The sequence below is a fragment of the Corvus brachyrhynchos genome, unplaced genomic scaffold (genome assembly GCF_000691975.1).
Source record: "Corvus brachyrhynchos isolate BGI_N302 unplaced genomic scaffold, ASM69197v1 scaffold15, whole genome shotgun sequence".
Lineage (NCBI taxonomy): Eukaryota > Metazoa > Chordata > Aves > Passeriformes > Corvidae > Corvus > Corvus brachyrhynchos.
The window spans coordinates 444590-460576 of record NW_008238349.1 but is presented as its reverse complement, the minus strand read 5'-3'; the positions used below and the strand labels follow the sequence as shown (position 1 = coordinate 460576).

The 15987-nt window shown below is 52.8% G+C and overlaps 1 protein-coding gene across 1 annotated transcript in view; it reads right to left on the bottom strand.

The window, feature by feature from the left end:
• Positions 1–2278: 2278 nt before the first annotated feature.
• CALN1 (calneuron 1) overlaps positions 2279–15987 on the bottom strand; it is a 109088-nt gene continuing 95379 nt past the window's right edge. Inside the window, exons 4-5 of the mRNA XM_008634493.2 lie at positions 15347–15500; positions 2279–9041 (exon numbers count right to left, since the gene is read on the bottom strand). Coding sequence (XP_008632715.1) covers positions 8914–9041; positions 15347–15500 — 282 coding nt within the window. The 3' untranslated portion in view covers positions 2279–8913. The remainder of the gene's footprint in view (positions 9042–15346; positions 15501–15987) is intronic.

Here is a 15987-nt window from a genome sequence, read left to right as displayed (position 1 = left end):
CCTCTGGCACTGGGAAGCCATTCCCTGTGTCCTGTCCCTCCAGCCCTTGTGAAAAGTTTCTCTCCATCTTCCTTGTTGGCCCCTTCAGGTCCTGCAAGGCCACAGTGAGGTCACCCCAAAGCTTCTCCTCTCCAGGTGAACAATCCCAGCTCTCCCAGCCTCTCCTCCCAGCAGAGCTGCTCCATCCCTCGGCTCTGCGTGGAGCCTCCCCTGGGCTCCTCCAGCAGCTCCAGCTCCTCCCTGGGCTGGGCCAGGGCTGGGGCAGCTCTGCAGGTGGGGTCTCACCTGAGCACAGGGGCACAGGGACACAATCCCAGTCCCTTTCCTGCTGCCCCACTGCGATCAGCCCAGGGCTGGGGGGTCTCTGGGTCAGCCTGGACCTGCCTGGGGAAAGGTGTGGGGTCAAACCAAGACCCTGCTTCAGGTTTGGACTTGGGAAGGCCAGCCACAGCCAGAGGTTTTAGGTGGGGCTGTGCCTGAATTTCACTCAGGGTAAGGAAAGGTTTATTTCTTTTCCTCAGGACTTGGATTTCTGTAATTAAATCCCAGGCCTTGGCCAGACTCCTTTTAAACAAAGCAAGGAGCCAGGGTGTGAAGTGCTGTGCTGTGTGATGACCTAATCCAAATCCCACAAAGTCTGGGAATGCTTCCACTGACTCCCTGGGAGCTGGGTCAGACCTGCACCGTCGCTCCTGCCCATTCCCGGTGCCTGGTCCCACAGCAGCAGCAGCAGCCCCCGAAACCCTGATGGGGCACAGCTGAAGGATGGAGGCTTTTGGGGGGTGTTTTCATCTTCATTTCTCCATTAATGGAGAGCATTAAATTAACCATTCAATCCTCCATTAATGGAGAGTGTTAAAGTAACAAGGGAGCTAAGCAGGCTTTGGTGGAGCTGGGACTAGGGCTGTGTTTGTGGGATGGTTCTGGAGGGACACAGCAGTTTGCCCTCAGGCCAGATGTGGGGTGTTCTTCTCTCCTAAAGCTGCTTTTCTCCTGCAGGCAGGGCTGATCCCCTGCTGCTGTCGCACTGAGCTGTGCTCACCTCTCTGGGGGGGGCAGAGGATCTGTGGCAGCAGCAAATTTCAGTTTCTGGACAGCTCTGGTGGCTGAAACTCAAGGTACAAACCTGGCTTTTCGCTGAGGACACTGAACACGCTGATCTGCATAGAACAGCTTCCAAAGGACAAGTGTGGGGTGCAGGCTCCTCCTTCCAGCCAGGAATTCCTTCAGTTACTCATTCTATGGTAAATATACAGGAATTCCTTGAGTACTTTTGATTCATTCCTGTGATGAATCCAGGCTCATTCCTGAGCCATTCATTGGAAAGCTCTCCAGTTACATGGGAGGTCACTGAGAGTATGCAGTGCCTTGGTTTGGACTTACAAGCTTGGTAAACATGGATTTCCTGCAGTGCTTTCTGCCCTGTGGCAATCCCTGCCTGGATTGCAGGGATTGCATGGAATTGCTCAGACCCAACCTGTCACAAGATCCCAGAATGGTTTGGGCTGGAAAGGACCTTAAAGTTCACTTTATTCCATGGGCAGGGACACCTTCCCCTATCCCAGGCTGCTCCAAGCCCTGTCCAGCCTTGTCCTGCCACTGTGACTCGGACCCACATGGGGGAAGCTGATTTCCAGCATCAACTCTTCCCCTTTCAAATTGAATTTAGGCCCCAGGGGCAGGAATTGTGGTGTCAGTCATGGACCTCACCGTCCCCTTGTCCAGCAGGCCGGGCTGGGCTGGCACCCGTGGAGGAAGGGCTCCAGGGAGATGAAGAGATCTGGGTTTGTTAAGGGACAAAGGGCTCTCCCTAATCATCACAGAGCAGCTGTCAGGCCTTGGCAGTACCAGAGTCAGGATTAAAGCTGGGCGCAACATCCTTCTCCCAGCAGTAACCCTGCCCCAAGCCCACCTGAGCTCAGGGATCAGCCCCTGGCTCTCTGGAGGGATAAAAAAGGGCTTTTTAAGCAAGTGCTGACCTTTCTCTCTGAGATCTGGCCAGTTGTGGCTTTGCCTTCCAGAGGAGAAGTTCAATCCCTCCCTCTGGCTTCCTGTGCATCTGGAATTGCTGATCCCATTTCTCCAGCCAGGAGCTCTGTCTGTAGTAACGGCCTTTTAAATATGTAAATCTATTTTCAAAGCAAAATAACCCCCCCAGTGTTCATGAGTCTCTCAGAAGGAATAAAGGGTCCCTGTCCTAATATTTTATGCAAATCTTGCTTTTGCTCTTGTACTTGGGCATGAATAAATATCAGTGCTTCAAAAGAGGGAAAAAAGCTTCATCAAAAGAAAAAAACCTTTATTTCTATTGCATAAATAATGATAAAATTAAAATATTTTTATACAGATTATATATTTACAGTAGAGTTTGGTTAGAGGGAACAGCTGATACATATGGCATTCAGATTTCCTTTATACACTCCTTTATACACTCGGATAACTTGCAGTAACATAGGATTTATTTCAGGTGCATGCCCAGTTAATTTATATTAATATTTACAGTATTTTATACAAAGGTTTTCTGTTGGAATTTTTTTTTTTTTTTTTTACTATTATGCTGCTGACTTTGTGAATTTTTGTCTTTAATTAAAAAGCCATGTCTTTCGTTAACGAGCCAAAAAAACCCGGTGAGTTTACAAATGAACAGTAAATGGCTGGGAAACATGAAATGGTGACAAAAAGGAGACACAGGGATTAGTGGAGAACTTCCTAGAGATGAATCAGGAGGCGTTGATTCCTTAGATCCTGCTATGGATTAAATGGCAACAGGCTGGATCCCGGGCTTATTCCACTTGAAGCCAATTAACTCTAACGAGTTATTTCTGACTGACCCTGGAGCCCTGCTCTCCCTTCCTGCCCCAGCCCAGATAAATCTGAGGAACAGGAGCTGCTGTAGGGGCTGAAGGAGCTTTGGCTGCTCTGGGAGAGAAGCTCAGGACTGTGACCCCATCCTCGGGCTGCTGCGGTGGGGATAGAGGCAGGAATGTGAGGATCGATGTCAAAACCATCACCTGCACCCTTTGGAGCTGCCCCCAGGAGGGGCAGGACGTGCCCAAGTGCTGGTGGCACCAGAGGGGGGCTCCTGGAGCCACCTCAGAGCTTCCTGACGTCTCCTGGTTGGCTGATGGAGACACAGGAGCAGCTGAGAAAGGGAACATGGACCTCACCTAAAGGGGGTAAATCCAGCTGCTGGTTTGGGATGCTGGCAGAGACAGGCCAGGAACAGCTGGGGAAGGTAATTGGGGGGAAAGTGGCAATTTCATTTAGCAATGGTTTTCAAGGCTACGAAGTGTTTTGGTCTGTCTTGACAGAAAATAAAAAAGTCCTGTGGTACTTTCATCATCTGATTGTCAAGTACTGAGCTCTGGATCCAGAGGATTCCTTTTTTCTCCTTTCCCCCTCTTCTGGGGCTGCAATTATTTTGTAGTGAAGATGCCAAATTACAGCAGCTTTCCAGGCTTTTGCCGCTGGGAAGGTGTAAGGGGAGCACACTTCCAACTAAAATGGTGTTAGATCTGCTGCCCATCTTGTGCTTGGTGAAGCTTCTGCACTTCCTAGAGCTGCCTAAAATGTCCTTCTTGGACTGGAGAAACATAGACCCAGTCCTGATAGCAGCCAACAACAAAGAGATGGAAATGTGGTGAAACTTTTTGTTTTCTGCATTAAATTCCTGGGAAAGGAACAGGTTTTAAGTGATGCCAGGGAAACGTAATTGCACTGTCAGAGCACAGGAGGGTAAAATAATGGATTGAAACCCAGCAAGTTCTGTACATCTTCATCAGTGGAATGGAAGCGTGATTCAGAGCCAAGAAAAAAAGACACTTCATCAGATTCTCATTTTAGAAGGGTTGGTTTTTCTTCTTTCAAACGCTCATCCATAAAGCAGGAACTAAATCATGGATTACAGGGGTGGATGAAATGAGGGACTTAATTCTCAGAGATTTTAATGTAATTCCTCCCACTGCTTCTCCCCTCGCTGATCCAGGGGGGCTGTGCTCCTGTCACCTCGGGGTGGTGACAGCCCTGGCAGCTCCCAGCACGTGCAGGGAACGAGTTTTCCATGGGAACAGCGGAGAGTCCCCTTGTCCCAGGGCCCTCGCCAGGAACAGAGCCCCTCCCAGTCACCTGGAGCCCCTCCCAGTGCCGGGGGTGGCCCGGGAGATGTTTCACTCTTCTGCACCAGGCAGGAGGATGCGGAGTGGGGTTTTGGGACAAAATATTCTGACGCTTTCCATGGAAAAAAGGTCCAGTGGGTACTTGGCTCACCCAAACAGATTCCAGCCATCCAGAGTGGCGTCCTTGGGAATGTTTTCTACCTTGGCTTCTTGCTTCCTACCTTAGTTCTGGATTTAAAACCCCTCTTTACTTGGCCCCAGCTCAAAAAGATGGGCTCCTATGGACATCTCTTTTTTACAAAGCTGCTGGAATTAAAGCAGCCAGCATCCAGCCCTTCCAGCACACGTCCAACAGGTGAAACCTCTGGATAACCGGGATGGAATCTCTCAAATTACCTGGATTACACCCAGATATTCAGCTCTGGCTCACCGGGGAGCAGGGACAGGAGCTGGGAGTGCTGCTCCCTGCCACCCTCCTGCTCACCCTGGACCTGGGGTCTGTGATCGCTGTCCCAGGTGCTGACGGTGACTGGGGGATCTGGGGGTGTCCATCAAGCAGGAAGGGAATTATTTTGGGAACTCTTTAATTCCATATCACTTCCCGCAGCATGGGAACACCGTCCTACCAAAGCCAAGCCTCCCTAGTTTCGATCTTTCAATTATGTTGACATTGCTTCTGATCAGGAATTCCTTCCCAGTGGTGCAGTCGTGGAGGGGCCAGGCTCCCGTGGGTGGCACAGGAGGTGACACACCTCCAGGTATCACTGCCTGTCAGCAGGATCTGGCTCTCCAGGGCCACCAGCACCACCACCATGGAATGTCCTGAGTTGGAAGGAACCCACAGGGACCTCAAGTCAGCTCCTGGCCCCGCACAGGACTAAGCCACTGCACCTGTCCTGCCTGGACACTCCCCAGCTGTGGTTTCCTCAAGGCTGCCCGTAAGGAATGCCTTTGGCTCTGGCAGGTGAGCAGTGTTCCTTCAGCAGCTTTTGCTGGAATTCTCTTCCCCACGGCCTCCAAATTATTTCAGCATTGATGAGCCTCTGTTCCTTCTGCTGGCTTCTCCAGGAGCAGGGAATCAGACTCCCTGCTAGAGCCAGTGGCTGAAGCCAAGGTCAGTGGTGAGCAGGGGGGCAGCCTTGCAGGAGCAGGAGCCCAAATCTTTCCCACCAGAGCTCAAACCCCACATGGAGAACCTTTCCAAAGTGTCCTCAGCAAGCCCAGGAGACAGGCAGTGCTCAGGCTGAGTGGATTTCACTCCCTCCTGAATGAAACCAAAGCCTCTCTCGGCCTGAAATCATCACGTCCCTCCTGAAGCCTTCCCTGCACATCAGTCCCCTTAATTGCACACAGTTTTTTGTGGCCAAGCCAACAGAGCTGCTCACGAATTCCTAATAATTTCCTAATCCATGAGCAAAGCCCCTGTCCCACTGCTGGGAGCTGTTTGCGCATCCCTGGAAGTCTGGGATCGTGTGTGCTCCGCCACAGTGGCACCCATGTCACGAACAGCCGGGGTTGCCATGGCAATCTCCTGTTCCTCCAGAGCTGCAGGGCTGAAAAGACACTTCAATCCTCCTGGAACTGGCAAGAGCAGAAGTTTAGAGCTTTTTCTGACAGCTCTGCTGCAGTCTGGGTATTTTTTAAAGTATGTTAATTAGCACTTAAATAGGGGTTTTTTTCCTTAAAGTATGGGATGTGGGGTTTTTATTTTTGTGTCTTTGATTCTTCTGCTTTCTCCCCCCTCAGCTTTTGCCATCAGGTTCCAATCAGAATTTTACTGCTCTATTTTTACCTCCTGTCTGTAAAAGCAGCAAAAAGCCCTATTTTTCCCTCTTGTGTAGAAGGGAAAAAAAAAAAAGGAGATAAATGGATGTTACATAAATGGAGCCAGGGAGGGAGGTAGGAGACATCCAGTGCTGCTGGATGGGAAGGACGGGAAAGTTGCGGGGAAGGAAAGGATGGAATCACTTGGCCTGATCCATCCTGCATTGCCAGGAGTCACTGAGTAAAGAAGGGATCTCTTCACAATGCCTGGAGAGGGAGGAAGGCTGCTCTAGGAAGGGAAAGGAGACCTCTGGCAAGACATGACCCTGATTCATCATGGAAAAATGAGGTTCCCTACAGAAAAATCACACCCAAAGCCCCCAAAATCCTGTACCCAGTAAAATCAGTGGGGAGTTGTGCAATGAACTCTACTGACACCGGGCTATGGCTTTTACCAATATATTAATTACAGGTTTGGTTTTACAGATGGAGCTGCGAGGGGAGGATGGCTCTATTTACAAGAGATTGTGGAGCATGCATGGGGGAATTGTGGAGCCTTCCAGAAAGCTCCACGGAATGCAGACAATCATCGTCCATGAGGTGGCTGCTGGGCCTGGACTCTGCTGGGGGTTTGTGGCACATGGGTGAGGGAATGTGGGGAAATGCCCAGTTTGGGGCTGTGGGTTTGGGGCTGTGGGTTTGGGCTCAGCGGAGGCTCCGCTCTGCCCCATGCTCCCCCCATCCCTCCCCTCCACCTCCATCTGCCCACGCTCACTCCAGCACAAACCCAGGGACAAAATGAGTATTCCTCGGTGGCAAGGAACATTTAGACTTTTTCCCACTGCTGCCACCTTTTCACAGACCCCTGAGACCTAAACGTGGGGATGAATTTCCTTAAAATGATCTCCAAGCTCGTTATCTGCAATGTCCAGCACAGAAAATGTGCCTGGGCTCCCCAGCACCGAGAATCCCCCACCAGAATATCCCACAGATATTCTGCTGCTGCTCTACAGCAAATGGAAATCTCTCCATCTTCTGGGAGACTGAATCATTTTTTTTTTATGGAATATTCTGCAGCTCACCTCTATTGGTCACAGCAGAACAGAAATGCAGTAGTTGTGTGTTTGGGAAAGGCAGAAAAACCAACTCAGCTGCTGTGGAAAAGGTGTTGTCTTTGGGATGGAGGGGACCCCAGGAAAATGGCAGGAAAAAGTGGAGGTGGGAGACTGAGACACCTAAAAGTGGCTTGGGTTTAAAGGGGTGGTGGGAGACAGGACAAACGAGCAGCAGATTTTTAAATTAGGCTGCTAAAAATACAGGTAAATGTTGTCACTCAGACTGGTAGAAAAGAAAGCCCTGGAAGGAGTGTTCGGGATGCATCCAGTGTCAGTCAATGGCTGCAGTGTGGGATGAGGGAAGCTGGGGGTGTGCAGCCCCTTGGGGAGCCATCCTGCCCCTCCTGTGGCACAGGGAACACGGAACAGTCACCTCCACGTCCAGGAGCAAGATCTCAGCGTTCCTTGGTGTGTCTGGGGCTCTCCCAGCACAGCCACCCCACTCCAACACCCGAGTGCCTCCACGGAGCTCCCTTGGAGCACTCCATGATCACCAGCTGGGAAACCCCTCCCAGGAGGGCAGGAGGTCACCTCTGTCCTGGTGTGGCACCCAGGGGCACAGTCCATCCAGAGGGAAATGCATGGATTTGTGTCAAGTTTCAAAGGAAAACCACCTTCCCAAGTAATCCTGGCTCCTTGCGCTTCCCGTGTGGTGTCCCTGCTCTGCATCATTCCCTCTTCTCCTTGCTGCTCCTTAAAATGTATTCCAGGAAAAACACCCAACGCTCCCCGGATCTGGAAGTCTGACACACTTCAAATGCACGGGGGTGGGCTCAGGTTTGGTTCCTTCTTCTCCTGCTGCGCTCGGCTTTTCCGCCGGCCCCCTGTGGAGCCTGCCCATGGGATGGGGGTGGTGGGATGGATCCTGGGAGGCAATGGAGAAGTTGGCTGGTCAAATCCACCCTTCACCATGTGGGTGAAAATAGAACCTCCCCCACAGGACGACGTCTGCCATGGAGGTTTCGCTGCAGATCATAACCAGGCCACATGAAACGGAATAAATTAAAGTTGTGCAGGCAAGGAGAGGAGAGGAAAGCTCAGGAAGAGCTTCCCTCAGGATTTTCACCTGGGAAAAAATTCTTGAATGTAGAAGAATATAGAAGAAGGGTAAAACTGCTGGAGAGCAAATGTTGAATGCGCAGAGAGGCCCAAGGAGAGGGAGGTTTAGCTGGCGCTGGTGGTGGCAGAGTCCCTTGGAAGACTTTGCACAAGTTCAGCAATGCCCAGGTGGGAAAGCGGGGGGTGCTCCTCAAGCCCTGATTCGCAGTCGGAAAAAAATGGCCAACAGACTCCTGCTACCCCACAGTCTCGTGTCAAAGGTGGAGCTGATGAAGCAAAAAATAGACATTTTGTATGGTGCTGGAAAATTCTCCCCTTTTTTCCTCAGAAAATACTGTACAAGGATGCTCTAGCTCCCCTCTAATGCCGTAAACTCCATGGCATGGTCATAAGGGAAACGGAAAGTGAAGCTGGAACACGTGGAACAAAAGGAATGGGACTTGCTTGTGGCAATGCTACGATCAACTTCCTGGGAATGTGGGCCCGGCGGGAGCTCCGTGGGATAGTCAGTGGGCCCTGGGATAAGGACAAGTCACGAGGCTGGGCCTCCTTCAAACCGCAGAGCGCCAGATCCCAGTCTCCTCCGCGTTGCCATTGCTGTTTCGAAGCAATAATTCGGGACTCCTGGATATGGGATTATTGCATTAGGAAACAAAACCTTTAAAGCATTAGAACAGCCCTTTGATGTCCCTGCCAAAAGGATGTGGTTGGTTCACAGGACACGCTGCTGGCTCAGGCTCCTGCTGCAGGCGCCGGCTGTGCCCGCGTGTCGGTGCCGTGGGATCGGGGCGGGAGCTCTCCCGGGGTGCGCATGCATGGCCGCCATCCCGCTGCCAGGACTCTTCCGTGCCGTGCCAGCACTACTCCATGCCGCTGCGCAGGATCTGGTTGGCCGCGATCAGCATCACGCTGATGATGAAGGCCATGGCGAAGGCGCAGATGAGGCTCTTGCGCACGCACGTCTGGCGGTTCTGCTTCTGGGCGTGCACTGCGGGGACAAGAGGGCGGTCAGACAGCGCCGGGCTTGTGCTCCCACCTGGAGCAGCTCAGGAGTGCTCCTGGGCTCTCATTAGAACCCTCCTGTCCTCACTCTAACCCTGCTGGGACATTCCCAAACAACCCACCTGACCTTCCAGGGCTTCCAAACCAGCCCATCTCAATCCTTCCTAATATTTCAGGAACTCCTCTCCCTCACTGTGGCTTTTGATCCCTTTAAATGCTCTCACAGGGATATTTGGGGTTATCCGTGTATTTCTTTGAAACTCTTCGTGAAGTTGGAATCGTAGAATGGGTTGGGTTGGGTTGGGTTGGGTTGGGCTGGAAGTGACCTCAAAACTCATCTTTGTCCCATGGGCAGGGACACCTCCCACTGTCCCAGGCTGCTCCCAGCCCCAGTGTCCAGCCTGGCCTCAGACACTGCCAGGGATCCAGGGGCAGCCACAGCTGCTCTGGGCACCCTGTGCCAGGGCCTCCCCACCGTCACGGGGAACATTTTCTTCCCACTCTCAGACCTAAACTTCCCCTCTTTCAATTTGAACTTGGTTGTCTCTAAAGTTCTTTAATAGCAATTATCGACCTTGTGTGAATCCCTCCGACTCATCCTGGTCAACTGGGAATGAGTGGGAAATCAAGAAGTGCTCCCTGATGACCCTCAGGCCCTCCCATGACAATTCCCAGGAGTATCCATGGTACATGAGTCACTTTTCCAAACTCTTTTAGGTTTTCTATGCTTAAGCCAAATCAGATTTATTAAGAACCTTTCCAAGTGAATGCTTGCAGAATAATTGTCAAACGAGGTGAGAGCAGCAATTAAAAACCAGATGGAGTTGGGATTTTTAGCACTTGTTTTATTTAATTTTACTTTTTGCTAAGCTCATCAGTGAGGATTCGTGCTGTGACTCAATAAAGCCAGTTCATGAGTCTCTCTTGGCCTCCCCACATCTGAATGTCAGAGCCATGTGTGGTGTTGGGGCACTGTGGAGATTTGTTTGCAAAGGCCTTGAAGGTTCCCCCAGGCTATCCTAGGATGGTTATGGCTGGAAAAGCCCAGTTATAACCCCAGCACCACCACCATGGTCACCACTAAACCATGTCCTAAGTGCCACATCCACACTTTTTGGACACTTCCAGGGATGGGGGTTCCACCACTGCTGGACAACCCTTTCAGTGAAGAAATTTTTCCTAATTTCCAATCTAAACCCCCTCTGGCCCAGCCTGAGGCCGTTCCCTCTCCTCCTGGCCCTGTTCCCTGGCAGCAGAGCCCGACCCCCCCGGCTGCCCCCTCCTGTCAGGGACTTGTGCAGAGCCACAAGGTCCCCCCTGAGCCTCCTTTGCTCCAGCCTGAGCCCCTTTCCAGCTCCCTCAGCCGCTCCTGGGGCTCCAGCCCCTTCCCAGCTCCGTTCCCTTCCCTGGACACGCTCCAGCCCCTCAGGGTTTTTCATCATGAGAAGCTCAAAATTGAACACAGCACTCAAGGTGCTTCAGCAGTGCCAGCACAGGGGGAAAATCCCTGCCCTGGTCCTGGCACAGCCCAGGTGCCACTGGCCTTTTTGGCCACCTGGGCACCCCTGGGCTCATGTCCAGCCATTGGCACCAGCACCCCCAGGGCCTTTTTCAGCTTTCCAGCCCCTCTGGCCCACCCTGGAGCATTCCATGGGGCTGTTGTGACCCAAGTGCAGGACCCAGCAATTGGCCTTGTGGCCCCTCCTCCAACTGAGCTGTCCAGGGCAGCCAGGGAAAGCCAGGAAATCAACACACACAGGATGGACAGCTCTGCCCGGCTGCTCTGGGCCTTGCTTTGCTCTTTGGGCTTGGTGTGCCCTAAGAAGGGACGTTCCCATCACCTTTTCCTCATGGATGGGCTTGTGAAGACAGGAGACTTTCAAGTGGTTGATGACAACCACAAAACAAACCTAAAATGCAGCCAGGGACAGGCTTCAGGTGCCCATGTTTGGAAAGAGGCAGGAGAATATTTTTAGAATACATGGAAAAACCCCTTGTTCTGATCCAGTCTTGCTCCTCATTGCACAGAGAGCCCTGGCTGCTGGGTTTGAATTCCAGTTTTCTCCCCCATCACCTCCTCTGGCTGGTGTTCAGCAGTGCCTGTGCCCTAATCCCAGCTCCCAGAGGTCCCAGCTCAGTGCCAGAGGCACGGAACACTCATTAGGGAGGGTTGGAGTCATCCTGCTGCAGCCAGGGAATGTGAGTGGGGGCCTCGCTGTGTTCTGGGCAGGGAATGAAATCCCCTGCCAGCAGCTCTCCCAAATTCCTCACTCTCTGCTTGCACTGCTCTGCTCCTGGACTCCTTCCCTGGCTTTTATAGAGCACACGGGACCAATGCTGTGGCTGCTGGCTTTGTGCACGGTGCCCTGGTGCTTTGACAAGCTCATTCCTGCCCAGCTGTAGTTATTTCTTGATGTACTTTTCTATTATTTCTGCACTTCGAAAGCACTCCCAGGCAGTAGAGATACCACTGACACCACCAGCACTGCTGTCAGGGTGGGGCTGGTGATGGGAACAGCAGCCCAAGGCTGGGCAAGGCTTTATTGGGATGACGAACTCACCTCTTCACAGATGAAAGGAGTAAAATGTGCTCGGTGTTTGTGCAGAAATGTTCCTGAATGGAACAACTTCTCTGTTACAGAACAGAGCCTGAAGGCAGCAGGATGCAGGGAAGTCCCAGTTACTGCTCTTTACCCACCAAACAGCCAAACTGCCTACAGACAACCCCAGGGGAAAGGGGAATGTCTGTGGAGGGCCAGCCAGACCCTCTTGGTGCTGGCTGGGAATTACTCCAGCAAGGAGATGGGTACCAGTGCTCCCCTGCTCCCTTGAAATCCACAGGGAGGCAGAGGAGCTGGAATTCCTGACGTCCTGATTCCCGGAATTCTTCCCTATGTGCTGCCCTCTTGAACATGAAGTTCCATTTAACCCCCCTGCTTACTGGGGAGGGTTTGCTCTCAGTTCTCTCCTTTCCCTAAATCCATAATCTTTGAGCACGGGGTCTGTGCTTGTCCTGCTGGTTCCCATAGCTGGCATTGCCCCAGGGCTGCATGCCAACATTTGGGTGCCCGTGGGAGTTTTTGACACCCATGGAACACGCCAGGGGTTGGATGTAGACCTGGTTCCTTGGACATGGGCAGAGCCTGAGGCTCCTCTGGAGGAATCCTCAAGCCTTCTTAGGGGGAAGAGCAACCCAGAGGTTTCCAACACCCATCAGACCTCACGAGGCAAAGGCAAATCAAGGCCGGGCCATTCTTCATCTTCTCACCTGTCTCAGGACAGGCTGCTGAGGAGAGCTCCCTCGCTGGCACAGCGCACTGCCCCTAGAGCTGGTTAATGGGGTTAATGGGGCCAGGCTGTCATGATGCCCACAGTGGGTTTGGGAAGCGCTCCCAGCACGGGGAGCCTTCTCTCCTGCAGGAGAGCAGCTCCTCACAAGGACAGCAGCAGTGTATTCGTAGGGCCCTGTCCCGTGTTTTTGGTGGGGCCCTGTCCCACCCCTGCCACGGGTGAGGGATGGCGGCTGCTCTGGCTGCCACCAGCGTTAGTTTTGGTTTAACAGGTCACTTTTTCATTGCCAAGCTGAGCTGAGCGGGGCAGGGAGGGCACGGAGGAGCTGCTGCTGCATCCCATGGATTTGAGGGTCAGGGATGAGGGTGGAAACCCCCTGGCAGGCAGCAGGGGAATGTCCAGGTGTGGAGAAGGGGATGTCCAGGTGTGGAGAAGGGAATGTCCAGGTGTGGAGAAAGGAGAATGTCCAGGTGTGGGGAATGGAAATGTCCAGGTGTGGAGAAGGGGATGTCCAGGTGTGGGGAACAGGAATGTGCAGGTGTGGGGAATGGAAATGTCCAGGTGTGGGGAATGGAAATGTCCAGGTGTGGGGAACAGGGATGTCCAGGTGTGGGGAAGGGGATATCTCTGCCCACAGGAGGAGAAGTGCTTGGGGCTGGTCTGTGGTCCAAGAACACACCCAGAGGTGATGCTGAGTGGACACCCCCATTTCACCAAGGTGCTCCTGGAAGTCTCTGCTGGATCTGCTCCCTTGGGAGATTCCCAAATCTCAGTGGAAACCATGGGGGCTCATCTTGGCTTCATTCCTCCCCAGAACTAAAGGCCCTTCAGCGCGGTGGATGAGACATTAAATACAGATGGGAGTTGAAAGAAATGCTTGAATTGCTGTTTGAGGAGTTGAACTGAGTTCTTTTAGGGTGCAATTCATCTCATCCCAAGGTAGCACCTAAATTAAACTCAAGGAACTCTACCCAAAAAGCATCTCCTTCACTGCACTAATTAGAAGTGAGTGAGTGACCCCCAGGGAGATGCCCCAGGACAGCCGACAGCTGTCCCTTAGTGCCACCATCCCTGGCATTTCTGGGTAATTCCTGCTTTTGGTAATTCCTGCATTTGGTAATTCCTGCTTTTGAGTCCTGTAGGGATCCTGGTCTTTGAGAACTGGGGGCTCTGAGGGCACCAGTGGTCATTCCTGGCCAGCCTGGAGAGCTGCAGGGCCACAGCCTGTTCTTTCCTGGCAGAAATGCTCCTGCCAGAGCTGTCACAGACCACAACTGTCCCCTTCCACTGGGACCTGCAGCAAAACTCTGCCCCGTTGTTGACAGTTCAGCTGAGCTTTACTCCCTGCTGGATTTCTGTGTGTGTTCCCAACATCTAAAAAGGGTCTGTTTTGCTTCTAGGTTCTGCCTGGCACCAGCAATGCCAAAACATCCCACGAGAAAAGCTGTGCCTGCTGCACTTTTGGAAACTGGAGCTTCCAAAATGAGATGCTGAGCATTTGGGGCGCAGGCTTTTTCTGGGATGGTTCACAAGCTCCCAACACCCGGCGGCAGCGACAGCTGGCTCCTGCCCCTGGGGACCAGCGGGGCAGCGGGCAGCAACAGCTCCAGGCAGGGAGCACACGTCTCCTCCTCCCTGCTCTCCTCCTCTCCAGGAGGAACGCAAAGATTGTTGCTTGGCCTGATTCAGAGAGTGCTGCTGCTGCTGCCTCCCTCCTGCAGGCTTTTTAAAATTCAGCTGTGCTCGTCTCCAGCGTCTCTGCAGTGTTGAACAGAGGGTGAGGGTGCTGGGGGGAGCTGCTGCAGCCCATTCATCAGCCAGCCTAAGGACTGGCCTGCATCTCCATCCTCTGCTTTGTCTGTGGCTCTGCCTGGTGCCCTTTCAGAGCTGTTTGACCCTGCAGAGGTCAGAGTTCCCCACATGGTCTGTGTGAAGTGGGATTTCTGGGGTGGGAGGCACAGTGGCTCTACCAGGGTGATGGGCTCAAGCTCTGAGCTTCTCTGTTCTGTTTCCCTGGGCTCTTCTGCACTTCAGAGGATTTCATGAAATCATGGAATGGTCTGGGTTGGAAAAGAACTTAAAAATCATCTCATTCAATGGGCAGGGACACCTTCCACTGTCCCAGGCTGCTCCAAGCCCCATCCAGCCTGGCCTTGGACACTGCCAGAGATCCAGGGGCAGCCACAGCTTGGACAACAAAGACCTGTTTGGTTGTTCCAAGCAGCAAAACTTTGGAGCAGCACGAGTTCCTCTGGCCAAAGAAATGAAAATGCTGCTTCTGAGGTGGCTTAAAATGGGGAATGTCCTTGCCTGTGTCAGCTCTGTCCAAGTGCAAAATCCACTGTAGATCCCAGTTCTGATCCCAATTCCTGATCCCCCGTGGCTCTGCTGAGGGAAGGAAATGTTTCCCCCTCTCTGGCTGCCTCTGAGCACTGCTCAGCCCTTGAGTTTTCACTCTCACATGTTGAAAAGAGCTGTCCTGGCTGAGGCAGGTCCTGGCCGTTCAGAACAAAAGGTGCCCAGGGCAGCAGGGCACAGAGGCACCACCTCTGCTCACTGCTGGTGTCACAGTGCAGGACAGGACTCGTCCCAGCTATTGCCTGGGAGCCTTTTTGGGATTTGAACAGAAAACTGGAGGAGCCCAACACGGCTTGGTAGGGCCTGCCAGTGCCAAGAAAGTCTTTCCATGGTGGGATGAGGGAAATAAAGGTGTTTCTGCAGGGAAATTCAGCCTGGCTTAGACACGCAGCACTTCCCTCTGCCTGCATCCCAGCAGGGAGAGGGCAGAGCCTGCATAATGTCACCCTTGTGCCTGGAACAGGACTGGCTTTGCTGAGGGATGGAGGAAGGCTGAGGGCAGCTGTGGAGCTCTCCACGGGTCCTTGCTCCTCTCACTCCAAAATACCTCCCTGCCAACTCCATGCACCCCTGTCCGGATCAGGGCGAGTTTTACAGACACAGGAAGAGGAAAATTGTGAACCCCAGGACTTTCTCTCTCACCTTCAAACTCAGTCTGGCAGTTGCCAGAGTTCTCGTTCAAGCTCTCCTCCTCGTTGATGATGATGTTCTCGATGTCCTTCATGGTGAGGTGGTCGCGGAAGGCGTGGTACAGGATGTGCTTCAGCTCCTCCAGCGTTATCCTCTGCATGTCAAACTGTGGGAGAGAGCCCAGTTACACCCAGGGATGGGGCTCGGGCGTGAGGGCAAGGGCACAATCCCCAGCTTGTGTTCTATCAGCCTCATTTCAACAGCTCGGAGTGGGTTTTGCTCTTTGGGGCTGGTTTCACTCCAGCAGTGAATGCTGTAAATGGGTGTTGCCCCTGCCAGCTCCCTTGGGCTGGCGGAGCAGCAGAGAAGCCCAGCCCTGTGCCAGGGATGGCCTCCCAGGCTGGAGAGGCAGCAGTGCAGTCCATCCCAACACAGAGAAAACCCCAAGGCATTCCCCTGGTAGCTCTTAACACCTTCCATGCGCCACAACCCTATTTGTGCCCCCTTTTTTACCTTCCTAACCCCCAGCTGTGCCAGGGTGGGAGGAACAAGCAGAGGACACTTCCCTCTGAGCTCACTTCTGTTGTGAATCCAGTAGAAAACGCTGTTCTTACACCAACCAAGCGCTAAACCCACACTTCCTGCTGCACACG